The sequence below is a fragment of the Coregonus lavaretus genome (assembly GCF_964263955.1).
Source record: "Coregonus lavaretus genome assembly, contig: HAP1_SCAFFOLD_2402, whole genome shotgun sequence".
Taxonomy (NCBI): domain Eukaryota; kingdom Metazoa; phylum Chordata; class Actinopteri; order Salmoniformes; family Salmonidae; genus Coregonus; species Coregonus lavaretus.
In genome coordinates this window covers 1-15,000 of record NW_028162883.1, presented here as the reverse complement: position 1 = coordinate 15,000, position 15,000 = coordinate 1, and the positions used below count along the sequence as shown (strand labels likewise).

Genomic DNA, 15,000 nt, shown 5'->3' with positions numbered 1-15,000 from the left:
ACATTATGAAGAGAGATATCTAACCAGGTGGGTAGACATTATGAAGAGAGATATCTAACCAGGTGGGTAGACATTATGAAGAGAGATATCTAACCAGGTGAGTAGACATTATGAAGAGAGATATCTAACCAGGTGGGTAGACATTATGAAGAGAGATATATAACCAGGTGGGTAGACATTATGAAGAGAGATATCTAACCAGGTGAGTAGACATTATGAAGAGAGATATATAACCAGGTGGGTAGACATTATGAAGAGAGATATCTAACCAGGTGAGTAGACATTATGAAGAGAGATCAGGAGGACATCAGAATGGGTGGAATAGGAGACAGGGACGGACTGGGACCAGAAATCAGGCCTGGGCATTTCAAATACACCGGCCCATTTATTCCCTCAAGGCCCCCGTAATTAGCCAAATTCGTATTATTCGCAAAACCCATATCGAGACAGGCCCATTTGGCGAAAAATAGACCAGCCTATCTGGCATTTGCCAGATTGTCACGATCGTCGTATGAAGCAGACCAAGGCGCAGCGTGATATGCGTACATCTTTTAATGAATACTTAATGACAAAAACAAAACAACAAAACGATACGTGAAGTCCTATGGTTAACAAAACACCAACCTCTCCGGAACAAGATCCCACAATTCAAAAGTGCCAACAGGCTGCCTAAGTATGGTTCCCAATCAGAGACAACGAGAATCAGCTGCCTCTGATTGGGAACCACCCTGGCCAACATAGAAAACAACGATCTAAAACCTGACAAAGAAAATTCCACATAGACAATCCACACCCTGGCTCAACATATAAGAGTCCCCAGAGCCAGGGCGTGACACAGATTTGCATTATGGCCAGTCCACCCCTTGATAGAAGATGATGATGATTAATCCTGGAGATAGTTCATCCCCTAATCAGAGCACTGATCCACATACAATAAAGCACACTTTATTTAAATTGTATTTAACAAAGTCACCACACACTTTCCAGAAATATATATATATATATATATATATATATATATATATATATACACATTAATTATATGCAGTACCAGTCAAAAGTTTGGACACACCTACTCATTCCAGGATTTTTCTTTATTTTTACTATTTTCTACATTGTAGAATAATAGTGAAGACATTAGAACTATGAAATAACACATGTGGAACTATGTAGTAACCAAAAAAGTGTTAAACAAATCAAAATATACAGCTGAAGTCGGAAGTTTACATACACTTAGGTTGGAGTCATTAAAACTCGTTTTTCAACCACTCCACACATTTCTTGTTAACAAACTATCATTTTGGCAAGTCGGTTAGGACATCTACTTTGTGTATGACACAAGTAATTTTTCCAACAATTGTTAACAGACAATTGTTTATTATTTCACTTATAATTCACTGTATCACAATTCCAGTGGGTCACAAGTTTACATACACTAAGTTGACTGTGCCTTTAAACAGCTTGGAAAATTCCAGAAATTGATGTCATGGCTTTAGAAGCTTCTGATAGGCTAATTGACATCATTTGAGTCAATTGGAGGTGTACCTGTGGATGTATTTCAAGGCCTATCTTCAAACTCAGTGCCTCTTTGCTTGACATCATGGGAAAATCAAAAGTTGTAGACCTCCACATGTCTGGTTCATCCTTGGGAGCAATTTCCAAACGCCTGAAGGTACCACGTTCATCTGTACAAACAATAGTACGCAAGTATAAACACCATGGGACCACGCAGCCGTCATACCGCTCAGGAAGGAGACGCGTTCTGTCTCCTAGAGATGAACGTACTTTGGTGCGAAATGTGCAAATCAATCCCAGAACAACAGCAAAGGACCTTGTGAAGATGCTGGAGGAAACAGGTACAAAAGTATCTATATCCACAGTAAAACGAGTCCTATATCAACATAACCTGAAAGGCCGCTCAGCAAGGAAGAAGCCACTGCTCCAAAACTGCCATAAAAAAGCCAGACTACGGTTAGCAACTGCACATGGGGACAAAGATCGTACATTTTGGAGAAATGTCCTCTGGTCTGATGAAACAAAAATAGAACTGTTTGGCCATAATGACCATCGTTATGTTTGGAGGAAAAAGTGGGAAGCTTGCAAGCTGAAGAACACCATCCCAACCGTGAAGCACAGGGGTGGAAGCATCATGCTGTGGGGGTGCTTTGCTGCAGGAGGGACTGGTGCACTTCACAAAATAGATGGCATCATGAGGAAGGAAAATTATGTGGATATATTGAAACAACATCTCAAGACATCAGTCAGGAAGTTAAAGCTTGGTCGCAAATGGGTCTTCCAAATGGACAATGACCCCAAGCATACTTCCAAAGTTGTGGCAAAATCATTTTACATTTACATTTTAGTCATTTAGCAGACGCTCTTATCCAGAGCGACTTACAGGAGCAATTAGGGTTAAGTGCCTTGCACAAGGGCACATTTACGTCATTTAGCAGACGCTCTTATCCAGAGCGACTCACAAATTGGTGCATTCACCCTAGAGCCAGTGGGATAACCACTTTACACATTTTTTTTTTTTGGGGGGGGGGGGGGGGGGGGGGGTAGAAGGATGACTTTATCCTATCCCAGGTATTCCATAAAGAGGTGGGGTTTCATATGTCTCCGGAAGGTGGTGAGTGACTCCGCTGTCCTGGCGTCGTGAGGGAGCTTGTTCCACCATTGGGGTGCCAGAGCAGCGAACAGTTTTGACTGGGCTGAGCGGGAACTATGCTTCCGCAGAGGAAGGGGAGCCAGCAGGCCAGAGGTGGATGAACGCAATGCCCTCGTTTGGGTGTAGGGACTGATCAGAGCCCGAAGGTACAGAGGTGCCGTTCCCCTCACTGCTCCATAGGCAAGCACCATGCTCTTGTAACGGATGCGAGCTTCAACTGGAAGCCAGTGGAGTGTGCGGAGGAGGGGGGTGACGTGAGAGAACTTGGGAAGGTTGAACACCAGACGGGCTGCGGCATTCTGGATGAGTTGTAGGGGTTTAATGGCACAGGCAGGGAGGCCAGCCAACAGCGAGTTGCAGTAATCCAGACGGGAGATGACAAATGCCTGGATTAGGACCTGTGCCGCTTCCTGTGTAAGGCAGGGTCGTACTCTCCGAATGTTGTAGAGCATGAACCTGCAGGAGCGGGTCACCGCCTTGATGTTAGCGGAGAACGACAGGGTGTTGTCCAGGGTCACGCCAAGGCTCTTCGCACTCTGGGAGGAGGACACAACGGAGTTGTCAACCGTGATGGCGAGATCATGGAACGGGCAGTCCTTCCCCGGGAGGAAGAGCAGCTCCGTCTTGCCAGGGTTCAGCTTGAGGTGGTGATCCGTCATCCATACTGATATGTCTGCCAGACATGCAGAGATGCGATTCGCCACCTGGTTATCAGAAGGGGGAAAGGAGAAGATTAGTTGTGTATCGTCAGCGTAGCAATGATAGGAGAGGCCATGTGAGGATATGACAGAGCCAAGTGACTTGGTGTATAGGGAGAAAAGGAGAGGGCCTAGAACTGAGCCCTGGGGGACACCAGTGGTGAGAGCACGTGGTGCGGAGACAGCTTCTCGCCACGCCACTTGGTAGGAGCGACCGGTCAGGTAGGACGCAATCCAGGAGTGAGCCGCGCCGGAGATGCCCAGCTCGGAGAGGGTGGAGAGGAGGATCTGATGGTTCACAGTATCAAAGGCAGCAGACAGGTCTAGAAGGACAAGAGCAGAGGAGAGAGAGTTAGCTTTAGCAGTGCGGAGAGCCTCCGTGACACAGAGAAGAGCAGTCTCAGTTGAATGACCAGTCCTGAAACCTGACTGGTTTGGATCAAGAAGGTCATTCTGAGAGAGATAGCAAGAGAGTTGGCTAAAGACGGCACGCTCAATAGTTTTGGAAAGAAAAGAAAGAAGGGATACTGGTCTGTAGTTGTTGACATCAGTGGGATCGAGTGTTGGTTTTTTGAGAAGGGGAGCAACTCTCGCTCTCTTGAAGACGGAAGGGACATGGCCAGCGGTCAAGGATGAGTTGATCAGCGAAGTGAAGTAGGGGAGAAGGTCACCGGAGATGGTCTGGAAAAGAGAGGAGGGGATGGGGTCAAGCGGGCAGGTTGTTGGGCGGCCTGCAGTCACAAGTCGCCGGATTTTATCTGGAGAGAGAGGGGAGAAAGAAGTCAAAGCATAGGGTAGGGCAGTGTGAGTAGGACCAGCAGTGTCATTAGACTTAACAAACGAGGATCGGATGTCGTCAACCTTCTTTTCAAAGTGGTTGACGAAGTCATCCACAGAGAGAGAGGGGGGGGGGGGGGCGGGGGGGGTTCAGGAGGGAGGAAAATGTGGCAAAGAGCTTCCTAGGGTTAGAGGCAGATGCTTGGAATTTAGAGAGGTAGAAAGTGGCCTTAGCAGCAGAAACAGATGAAGAAAATGTAGAGAGGAGTGAGTGAAAAGATGCCAGGTCTGCAGGGAGTCTAGTTTTCTTCCATTTCCGCTCCGCTGCCCGGAGCTCTGTTCTGTGAGCTCGCAATGAGTCATCAAGCCACGGAGCTGGAGGGGAGGACCGAGCCGGCCGGGAGGATAGGGGACACAGAGAGTCAAAGGATGCAGAAAGGGAGGAGAGTAGGGTTGAGGAGGCAGAATCAGGAGATTGGAGGGAGAAGGATTGAGCAGAGGGAAGAGATGATAGGATGGAAGAGGAGAGAGTAGTGGGAGAGAGAGAGCGAAGGTTGCGGCGGCGCATTACCATCTGTGTAGGGGCAGAGTGAGTAGTGTTGGAGGAGAGCGAGAGAGAAAAGGAAACAAAGTAGTGGTCGGAGACATGGAGGGGAGTTGCAGTGAGATTAGTAGAAGAGCAGCATCTAGTAAAGATGAGGTCAAGCGTATTGCCTGCCTTGTGAGTAGGGGGGGACGGTGAGAGGGTGAGGTCAAAAGAGGAGAGGAGTGGAAAGAAGGAGGCAGAGAGAAATGAGTCAAATGTGGACATAGGGAGGTTGAAATCCCCCAAAACTGTGAGGGGTGAGCCATCCTCAGGAAAGGAACTTATCAAGGCGTCAAGCTCATTGATGAACTCTCCAAGGGAACCTGGAGGGCGATAGATGACAAGGATATTAAGCTTAAATGGGCTAGTGACTGTGACAGCATGGAATTCAAATGAGGAGATAGACAGGTGGGTTAGGGGAAAAATTGAGAATGTCCACTTGGGAGAGATGAGGATTCCTGTGCCACCACCCCTCTGACCAGATGCTCTCGGGGTATGCGAGAACACATGGTCAGACGAGGAGAGAGCAGTAGGAGTAGCAGTGTTTTCAGTGGTAATCCATGTTTCCGTCAGCGCCAGGAAGTCGAGGGACTGGAGGTTAGCATAGGCGGGGATGAAGTCAGCTTTGTTGGCAGCAGAACGGCAGTTCCAGAGGCTGCCTGAGACCTGGAACTCCAGGTGTGGGGTGCGTGCAGGGACCACCAGGTTAGAGAGGCAGCAGCCACGCGGTGTGAGGCGTTTGTGTAGCCTGTGCAGAGAGGAGAGAACAGGGATAGGCAGAGGCATAGTTGACAGGCTGTAGCAAATGGCTACAATAATGCAGAGGAGATCGGAATGAAATGAACTAAACATCTGGGAGAGGAGAGAGCAGGGCCTCCCTCACCAAAACTTCCACCTCAGAAACTATAATTGTTTCACTGAACCACCCGAACAAAAACTCTCCCAACTTCCACCTTTAGAAATCAGAATTGTTGTGAACCACAGCGGTCCAATGTTTAAAGGAATAGACTCAACCCACTTTATTCAGCTAGCTAACTATGACACCATAGCTAACTAGCATGCTAGCATCCAATAACACACAGTTTAGCACCAACACTTGGTCACAACAAACCACCAATAGTGTGTTAACACACTAAGCAGATAATTCGTGTCCGTGTCTAGTTCCTTTCATAACGCAGCAATAATTAAACGTTGGCTAGCTTAGCACAAATATATTGTATTTAGCTGCCACAGTACAGCACACAATGGCTACTGTGTTGACTCTGTTCGAAAAAACGGCTAGCTAGCTAGCTTCGTGCTACACCCGGCACCGCCGAAGACAATGCCAACCTACAGTAACTACCCACAACAGCCCACGATGCCTAACTATGACACCATAGCTAACTAGCATGCTAGCATCCAATAACACACAGTTTAGCACCAATACTTGGTTACAACAAACTACCAATAGTGTGTTAAAATGGCTTAAGGACAACAAAGTCAAGGTATTGGAGTGGCCATCACAAAGCCCTGACCTCAATCCTATAGAAAATCTGTGGGCAGAACTGAAAAAGTGTGTGCGAGCAAGGAGGCCTACAAACCTGACTCAGTTACACTAGCTCTGTCAAGAGGAATGGGCCAAAATTCACCCAACTTATTGTGGGAAGCTTATGGAAGGCTACCCGACTCGTTTGACCCAAGTTAAACAATTGAAAGGCAATGCTACCAAATACTAATTGAGTGTATGCAAACTTCTGACCCACTGGGAATGTGATGAAAGAAATAAAAGCTGAAATAAATCAATCTCTCTACTATTATTCTGACATTTCACATTCTTAAAATAAAGTGGTGATCCTAACTGACCTAAGACAGGGAATTTTTACTAGGATTAAATGTCAGGAATTGTGAAAAACTGAGTTTAAATGTATTTGGCTAAGGTGTATGTAAACTTCCGACTTCAACTGTATTTTAGATTTTAGATTCTTCAAAGTAGCCACCCTTTGCCTTGATGACAGCTTTGCACGCTCTTGGCATTCTCTTAATTATAATTAATGTATAATTAATACGTGAAAACAAGAAGCACAGAGAAAGGGCAGAAAAACAGAGAGACAGCAGTAGAAGACTAACATAGACCACACCATCTCTGCTACATAACAGAAGTTAACACAGGGGCCAGTCACCAATCCACACCATCCCTGCTACATAACACTAGTTAACACAGGGGCCAGTCACCCATCCACACCATCTCTGCTACATAACAGAAGTTAACACAGGGGCCAGTCACCCATCCACACCATCTCTGCTACATAACAGAAGGTGACACAGGGGCCAGTCACCCATCCACACTGTGCATGATGGTTATTTCCAAATGAATACCTGAATGTAACCAGTCATCTAAAAACAACCCATTACCTTCTACCCCTCCAGGAGCAGCTGTGGTCTGCCCTGAAGGCCGGTCAGATTGACATGGTTGTGTCAGATCACTCTCCCTGCACACCAGACCTGAAGAGATTGGACAGTGGGGATTTCACTCAGGCCTGGGGCGGGATCTCCTCCCTACAGTTCGGTAAGTGAGATCCATAAGAGATCCATAAGAGATCCAGTGGCTCCATTAGAGATCCATTAGCTATTAGCCATACCATGCCAACTATATATGGGATTTTCTGTGTGAGTAGTCACACATTGAAGTCTAATGTCCAAACATAGAAATACAATATATTCTAATAGATGCTATGTGTCCATCAGAGGCACCAGATGAAAAGGTATCTATTGTTTTGTTCTGTATATGTAAAACGCATTTGTGTCTTTTCATATGCAATAAATGAATCATCTTCTTTTTTTTTTTTTTTTTACATTTTAGTCATTTAGCAGACGCTCTTATCCAGAGCGACTTACAGTTAGTGAGTGCATACATATTTCATACTGTCATACATACTTCATATTTCATACTGTCATACATACTTCATATTTCATACTGTCATACATATTTCATATTTTATACTGTCATACATACTTCATATTTCATACTGTCATACATACTTCATATTTCATACTGTCATACATACTTCATATTTCATACTGTCATACATACTTCATATTTCATACTGTCATACATATTTCATATTTTATACTGTCATACATACTTCATATTTCATACTGTCATACATACTTCATATTTCATACTGTCATACATACTTCATATTTCATACTGTCATACATACTTCATATTTCATACTGTCATACATACTTCATATTTCATAATGTCATACATACTTCATATTTCATACTGTCATACATATTTCATATTTTATACTGTCATACATACTTCATATTTCATACTGTCATACATACTTCATATTTCATACTGTCATACATACTTCATATTTCATAATGTCATACATACTTCATATTTCATACTGTCATACATACTTCATATTTCATACTGTCATACATATTTCATATTTTATACTGTCATACATACTTCATATTTCATACTGTCATACATATTTCATATTTTATACTGTCATGCATACTTCATATTTCATACTGTCATACATACTTCATATTTCATACTGTCATACATACTTCATATTTTATACTGTCATACATACTTCATATTTCATAATGTCATACATACTTCATATTTCATAATATCATACATACTTCATATTTCATACTGTCATACATACTTCATATTTCATACTGTCATACATACTTCATATTTCATACTGTCATACATACTTCATATTTCATACTGTCATACATACTTCATATTTCATACTGTCATACATACTTCATATTTCATACTGTCATACATACTTCATATTTCATACTGTCATACATACTTCATATTTCATACTGTCATACATACTTCATATTTTATACTGTCATACATACTTCATATTTCATACTGTCATACACACTTCATATTTCATAATGTCATACATACTTCATACTGTCATACATACTTCATATTTCATACTGTCATACATACTTCATATTTCATAATGTCATACATACTTCATATTTCATAATGTCATACATACTTCATATTTCATAATGTCATACATACTTCATATTTCATACTGTCATACATACTTCATATTTCATACTGTCATACATACTTCATATTTCATACTGTCATACATACTTCATATTTCATACTGTCATACATACTTCATATTTCATACTGCCATACATACTTCATATTTCATATTTCATACTGTCATACATACTTAATATTTCATACTGTCATACATACTTAATATTTCATAATGTCATACATACTTAATATTTCATACTGTCATACATATTTCATACTGTCATACATACTTCATATTTCATACTGTCATACATACTTCATATTTCATTATGTCATACATACTTCATATTTCACACTGTCATACATACTTCATATTTCATACTGTCATACATACTTCATATTTCATACTGTCATACATACTTCATATTTCATTATGTCATACATACTCCATATTTCATACTGTCATACATATTTCATACTGTCATACATACTTCATATTTCATACTGTCATACATACTTCATATTTCATACTGTCATACATACTTCATATTTCATTATGTCATACATACTCCATATTTCATACTGTCATACATATTTCATACTGTCATACATACTTCATACTTCATACTGTCATACATTAAACCATGCTTTGTAATATTCCCAAAGCCCCTAAACTCCGCTCCTGCTTACACTACTACTCCAGCCTCCTGCTACAGGACAAAGTCCACAGGGAGATAAACATGGATACAACACTAGTTTACAAGACAGTTTAATTATTTACTGACCAGTCACAGTGAACAGAGAAGAGGTCTGGTCAAAGTCTCCTGGCTTTGCTGTCACCGGCATAAACTTGGACCCATTCAAACACTTTAACATTTTGTCTGCCTGTTTATAGAGCAGCATGCCACCCTGAGAGAGAGACCAGTCACTCAAAATGTCCTCTCTCTCTATATATCATCCTGTCTGTTTCAGAAAAAGAGACTGAATAGAGTCTAATAAGGGGTTTCAGGTCTGCCTCCGTTCTAGAGGTCGGCCAGTAAGAAGGGTTTCACCCTGCCTCACTCACTCTGTCTCTTTCTGTCTCTCTCCGTCTCTCTGTCTGTCTGTCTGTCTGTCTGTCTCTCTCGCTCTCTATCTGTCTCCATCTGTCTCTGTCTCTCTCTGTCTGTCTCTCTCTATCTCTCTGTCTTTATCTGTCTGTCTCTCTCTGTATCTATCTGTCTCGCTCTCTATCTGTCTCCATCTGTCTCTGTCTCTCTCTGTCTGTCTCTCTCTATCTCTCTGTCTTTATCTGTCTGTCTCTCTCTGTATCTATCTGTCTCTCTCTGTCTCTCTCTGTATCTATCTGTCTCTCTCTGTCTCTATCTGTCTCTCTCTCTCTCTGTCTCTATCTGTCTCTCTCTGTATCTATCTGTCTCTCTCTGTCTCTCTCTGTATCTATCTATCTGTCTCTCTCTCTCTCTCTCTGTCTCTATATGTCTCTCTCTATCTGTCTGTCTCTCTCTGTCTCTATCTCTCTGTCTCTGTCTGTCTCTTTCTCTGTCTCTCTCTCTCTGTCTGTCTCTCTCTGTATCTATCTGTCTCTCTCTCTGTCTCTCTCTGTCTCTGTCTCTATTTGTCTCTCTCTGTCTCTCTCTGTCTCTCTCTGTCTCTCTCTCTCTCTCTCTGTCTCTGTCTGTCTCTCTCTCTCTGTCTCTATCTGTCTCTCTCTATCTGTCTGTCTCTCTCTGTCTCTATCTCTCTGTCTCTGTCTGTCTCTTTCTCTGTCTCTCTCTCTCTGTCTGTCTCTCTCTGTATCTATCTGTCTCTCTCTCTGTCTCTCTATGTCTCTCTCTGTATCTATCTGTCTCTCTCTGTCTCTCTCTCTCTCTGTCTCTATTTGTCTCTCTCTGTCTCTCTCTGTCTCTCTCTCTCTCTCTCTCTGTCTCTGTCTGTCTCTCTCTCTGTCTGTCTCTCTCTCTCTGTCTGTCTCTCTCTGTATCTATCTGTCTCTCTCTGTATCTATCTGTCTCTCTCCCTCTGTCTCTCTCTGTATCTATCTGTCTCTCTCTGTATCTATCTGTCTCTCTCTCTCTCTCTCTCTCTCTCAATTCAATTTCAATTTCAATTTCAATTTCAATTTAAGGGCTTTATTGGCATGGGAAACGTGTGTTAACATTGCCAAAGCAAGTGAAGTAGATAGTAAACAAAAGTGAAATAAACAATAAATATTAACAGTAAACATTACACTCAGAAGTTTCAAAAGAATAAAGACATTTCAAATGTCATATTATGTATATATACAGTGTTGTAACAATGTGCAAATAGTTAAAGTACAAATGGGAAAATAAATAAACATAAATATGGGTTGTATTTACAATGGTGTTTGTTCTTCACTGGTTGCCCTTTTCTTGTGGCAACAGGTCACAAATCTTGCAGCTGTGATGGCACACTGTGGTTTTTCACCCAGTAGATAAGGGAGTTTATCAAAATTGGGTTTGTTTTCGAATTCTTTGTGGATCGCTGTAATCTGAGGGAAATATGTGTCTCTAATATGGTCATACATTTGGCAGGAGGTTAGGAAGTGCAGCTCAGTTTCCACCTCATTTTGTGGGCAGTGTGCACATAGCCTGTCTTCTCTTGAGAGCCAGGTCTGCCTACGGCGGCCTTTCTCAATAGCAAGGCTATGCTCACTGAGTCTGTACATAGTCAAAGCTTTCCTTAAGTTTGGGTCAGTCACAGTGGTCAAGTATTCTGCCACTGTGTACTCTCTGTTTAGGGCCAAATAGCATTCTAGTTTGCTCTGTTTTTTTGTTTGTTCTTTCCAATGTGTCAAGTAATTCTCTTTTTGTTTTCTCATGATTTGGTTGGGTCTAGTTGTGTTGTTGTTGTTGTTGTCCTGGGGCTGTGTGGGGTCTGTTTGTGTTTGTGAACAGAGCCCCAGGACAAGCTTACTTAGGGGACTCTTCTCCAAGTTCATCTCTCTGTAGGTGATGGCTTTGTTATGGAAGGTTTGGGAATCGCTTCCTTTTAAGTGGTTATAGAATTTAACGGCTCTTTTCTGGATTTTGATAATTAGCGGGTATTGGCCTAATTCTGCTCTGCATGCATTATTTGGTGTTTTACGTTGTACACAGAGGATGTTTTTGCAGAATTCTGCATGCAGAGTCTCAATTTGGTGTTTGTCCCATTTTGTGAATTCTTGGTTGGTGAGCGGACCCCAGACCTCAGAACCATAAAGGGCAATGGGTTCTATAACTGATTCAAGTATTTTTAGCCAGATCCTAATTGGTATGTCAAATTTTATGTTCCTTTTGATGGCATAGAAGGCCCTTCTTGCCTTGTCTCTCAGATCGTTCACAGCTTTGTGGAAGTTACCTGTGGCGCTGATGTTTAGGCCGAGGTATGTATAGTTTTTTGTGTGCTCTAGGGCAACGGTGTCTAGATGGAATTTGTATTTGTGGTCCTGGCAACTGGACCTTTTTTGGAACACCATTATTTTTGTCTTACTGAGATTTACTGTCAGGGCCCAGGTCTGACAGAATCTGTGCAGAAGATCTAGGTGCTGCTGTAGGCCCTCCTTGGTTGGTGACAGAAGCACCAGATCGTCAGCAAACAGAAGACATTTGACTTCAGATTCTAGTAGGGTGAGGCCGGGTGCTGCAGACTGTTCTAGTGCCCTCGCCAATTCGTTGATATATATGTTGAAGAGGGTGGGGCTTAAACTGCATCCCTGTCTCACCCCACGGCCCTGTGGAAAGAAATGTGTGTGTTTTTTGCCAATTTTAACCGCACACTTGTTGTTTGTGTACATGGATTTTATAATGTCGTATGTTTTTCCCCCAACCCCACTTTCCATCAATTTGTATAGCAGACCCTCATGCCAAATTGAGTCAAAAGCTTTTTTGAAATCAACAAAGCATGAGAAGACTTTGCCTTTGTTTTGGTTTGTTTGTTTGTCAATTAGGGTGTGCAGGGTGAATACGTGGTCTGTCGTACGGTAATTTGGTAAAAAGCCAATTTGACATTTGCTCAGTACATTGTTTTCACTGAGGAAATGAACTAGTCTGCTGTTAATGATAATGCAGAGGATTTTCCCAAGGTTGCTGTTGACGCATATCCCACGGTAGTTATTGGGGTCAAATTTGTCTCCACTTTTGTGGATTGGGGTGATCAGTCCTTGGTTCCAGATGTTGGGGAAGATGCCAGAGCTAAGGATGATGTTAAAGAGTTTAAGTATAGCTAATTGAAATTTGTGGTCTGTATATTTTATCATTTCATTGAGGATACCATCAACACCACAGGACTTTTTGGGTTGGAGGGTTTGTATTTTATCCTGTAGTTCATTCAATGTAATTGGAGAATCCAGTGGGTTCTGGTAGTCTTTAATAGTTTATTCTAAGATTTGCATTTGATCATGTATATTTTTTTGCTGTTTGTTCTCTGTTATAGGGCCAAAAAGATTGGAGAAGTGGTTTACCCATACATCTCCGTTTTGGATAGATAGCTCTTCGTGTTGTTGTTTGTTTAGTGTTTTCCAATTTTCCCAGAAGTGGTTAGAGTCTATGGATTCTTCAATTACATTGAGCTGATTTCTGACATGCTGTTCCTTCTTTTTCCGTAGTGTATTTCTGTATTGTTTTAGTGATTCACCATAGTGAAGGCGTAGGCTCAGGTTTTCTGGGTCTCTATGTTTTTGGTTGGATAGGTTTCTCAATTTCTTTCTTAGGTTTTTGCATTCTTCATCAAACCATTTATCACTGTTATTACTTTTCTTTGGTTTTCTGTTAGAGATTTTTAGATTTGATAGGGAAGCTGAGAGGTCAAATATACTGTTTAGGTTTTCTACTGCCAAGTTTACACCTTCACTATTACAGTGGAACGTTTTGTCCAGGAAGTTGTCTAGAATGGATTGAATTTGTTGTTTCCTAATTGTTTTTTGGTAGGTTTCAACACTACTTTCCTTCCATCTATAGCATTTCTTAATATTATTCAGTTCTTTTGGCTTTGATGCCTCATGATTGAGTATTGCTCTGTTCAAGTAGACTGTGATTTTGCTGTGGTCTGATAGGGGTGTCAGTGGGCTGACTGTGAACGCTCTGAGAGACTCTGGGTTGAGGTCAGTGATAAAGTAGTCTACAGTACTACTGCCAAGAGATGAGCTATAGGTGTACCTACCATAGGAGTCCCCTCGAAGCCTACCATTGACTATGTACATACCCAGTGTGCGACAGAGCTGCAGGAGTCGTGACCCATTTTTGTTGGTTATGTTGTCATAGTTGTGCCTAGGGGGGCATATGGGGGAGGGAATGCTGTCACCTCCAGGTAGGTGTTTGTCCCCCTGTGTGCTGAGGGTGTCAGGTTCTTGTCCAGTTCTGGCATTTAGGTCGCCACAGACTAGTACATGTCCCTGGGTCTGGAAATTATTGATTTCCCCCTCCAGGATGGAGAAACTGTCTTCATTAAAGTATGGGGATTCTAGTGGGGGGATATAGGTAGCACACAGGAGGACATTTTTCTCAGTTGAGATAATTTCCTTTTGAATTTCTAACCAAATGTAAAATGTTCCTGTTTTGATTAATTTAATAGAGTGAGTTAGGTCTGCTCTATACCAAATTAGCATACCCCCTGAGTCCCTTCCCTGTTTCACACCTGGTAGTTTGGTGGATGGGACTACCAGCTCTCTCTCTCTCTCTCTCTCTCTCTCTCTCTCTCTCTCTCTCTCTCTCTCTCTCTCTCTCTCTCTGTCTCTGTCTCTGTCTCTATCTGTCTGTCTCTCTCTGTCTCTCTCTGTCTTTATCTGTCTATATGTCTCTCTCTGTGTCTGTCTCAGGTCTGTCTCTGTTCTGGACGTCAGCCAGTAAGAAGGGTTTCACCCTGCCAGATGTGGTGAGGCTCCTCTGCCAGCGCACCGCACAACTCTGTCGCCTTGACAACCAGAAGGGGAGCCTTGTTCCCGGTCACGATGCAGACCTGGTCATATGGGACCCGGAGAAGGAGTTTGAGGCTAGTATTATAGGAGAGGGATTCACTAAGACAAAGAAAAACACAGTCTTTCATTTTATCATACTGTTTATTTGTTGGTTTTGTGCGCAACTATTATTTCATATTTTAAGTTATGTCTCTCTACAGGTGAAAGACGCAAATATACATCACAAAAATAAGGTGAGAAAGCATTAAAACCATAGGTACAATACCCTACACAATACTGAACTATGAACGACAGTCCAGACTATACATATAGAGCCTTCACAATCTGCTGAAGAAAATG

The 15,000-nt window shown here is 42.3% G+C and overlaps 1 protein-coding gene across 3 annotated transcripts in view; it reads left to right on the top strand.

The window, feature by feature from the left end:
• The window catches only part of LOC311118738 (allantoinase, mitochondrial-like), a 32,343-nt gene extending 17,377 nt beyond the window's left edge, over window positions 1-14,966 (top strand). For 2 of the 3 annotated variants that reach the window (XM_084193523.1, XM_084193522.1), the window contains 3 exons: window positions 7,136-7,274; window positions 14,563-14,735; window positions 14,862-14,966. In XM_084193523.1, coding sequence (XP_084049649.1) covers window positions 7,136-7,274; window positions 14,563-14,735; window positions 14,862-14,909 — 360 coding nt within the window. In that variant the 3' untranslated portion in view covers window positions 14,910-14,966. Of the gene's footprint in view, window positions 1-7,135; window positions 7,275-10,875; window positions 10,964-14,562; window positions 14,736-14,861 lie in introns of those variants that run through there. The other variant, XM_084193524.1, reaches the window with a different exon arrangement.
• The last annotated feature ends 34 nt before the right edge of the window (window positions 14,967-15,000 follow it).